The sequence below is a fragment of the Sprattus sprattus genome (assembly GCF_963457725.1).
Source record: "Sprattus sprattus genome assembly, chromosome: 3".
NCBI classification, from domain to species: domain Eukaryota; kingdom Metazoa; phylum Chordata; class Actinopteri; order Clupeiformes; family Clupeidae; genus Sprattus; species Sprattus sprattus.
This window is the reverse complement of record NC_137922.1, coordinates 57,564,669-57,565,403: the sequence shown is the minus strand read 5'-3', so window position 1 is coordinate 57,565,403 and position 735 is coordinate 57,564,669. Positions and strand designations below refer to the sequence as shown.

At 35.9% G+C, this 735-nt stretch overlaps 1 protein-coding gene across 1 annotated transcript in view; it reads left to right on the top strand.

Moving 5' to 3' along the window:
- LOC308362907 (serine protease 27-like) overlaps positions 1 to 462 on the top strand; it is a gene marked incomplete at both ends in the record, with an annotated part of 6,801 nt that extends 6,339 nt beyond the window's left edge. The window contains one exon of the mRNA XM_080835634.1: positions 408 to 462. Within this exon, the coding sequence (XP_080691760.1) occupies positions 408 to 462 (55 nt within the window). The remainder of the gene's footprint in view (positions 1 to 407) is intronic.
- Positions 463 to 735: the final 273 nt, after the last annotated feature.

Sequence of the window (735 nt, the reverse complement as noted above, 5' to 3'; positions counted from 1 at the left end):
ACACACACTTGTTTACACACACACTTTTCTATCCATGTTCAGATAGTAATAAAACTTGAAAGCAGTTTGAGTCCTTGCAGTTTCTCTGTGGCATGAGGTACAAAGACCTCACTAGTCCACACATGTTTGGACAAAGACTGTAGCAAAGGTTGGATATACAGTATTAAACCATATAAGAATATTAAAATATATTAATTAAGATTAAGTAAAAATGCAGTCAATAGATTGGTAAATCATCAGAGGTCTAGAACGACCATTCATGGAAATGTGTTTTTAAAAGTGATATGAAAGAAGTGGAAGAGGACACACGTCTGATATTGAGGGGAAGGCTGTTCTAGAGATGAAGCATGTAGATTTGCTCTTGATGTCTTATGTTCTCACATGACATTGCCTACTTTGACCACCAGAGGGCGACATGAGATTGGAAAACCACTCTTCAAGTCTGCTGTTCCAGAGTTTTAGGGGCCAGAACTGGAAGTGAATAGTCAGAGTTGGAATGTAATCTTGGTTCTGTTCATTATTTATTAAGATGGTCATTAAAAGACAATGGACACACACACACACACACACATAATTCCTGAACACAGATCAAAATAAATGTCTTCTTAACTCTACATTCTGTTAATAAATATGTGAATATACATGACTAATATATATCATATGGGCCTATATAATATAGATAGCGCCTATCAAGATCCACAAGTAGCCTACTCGTGTATTTAACTCAACTTCACA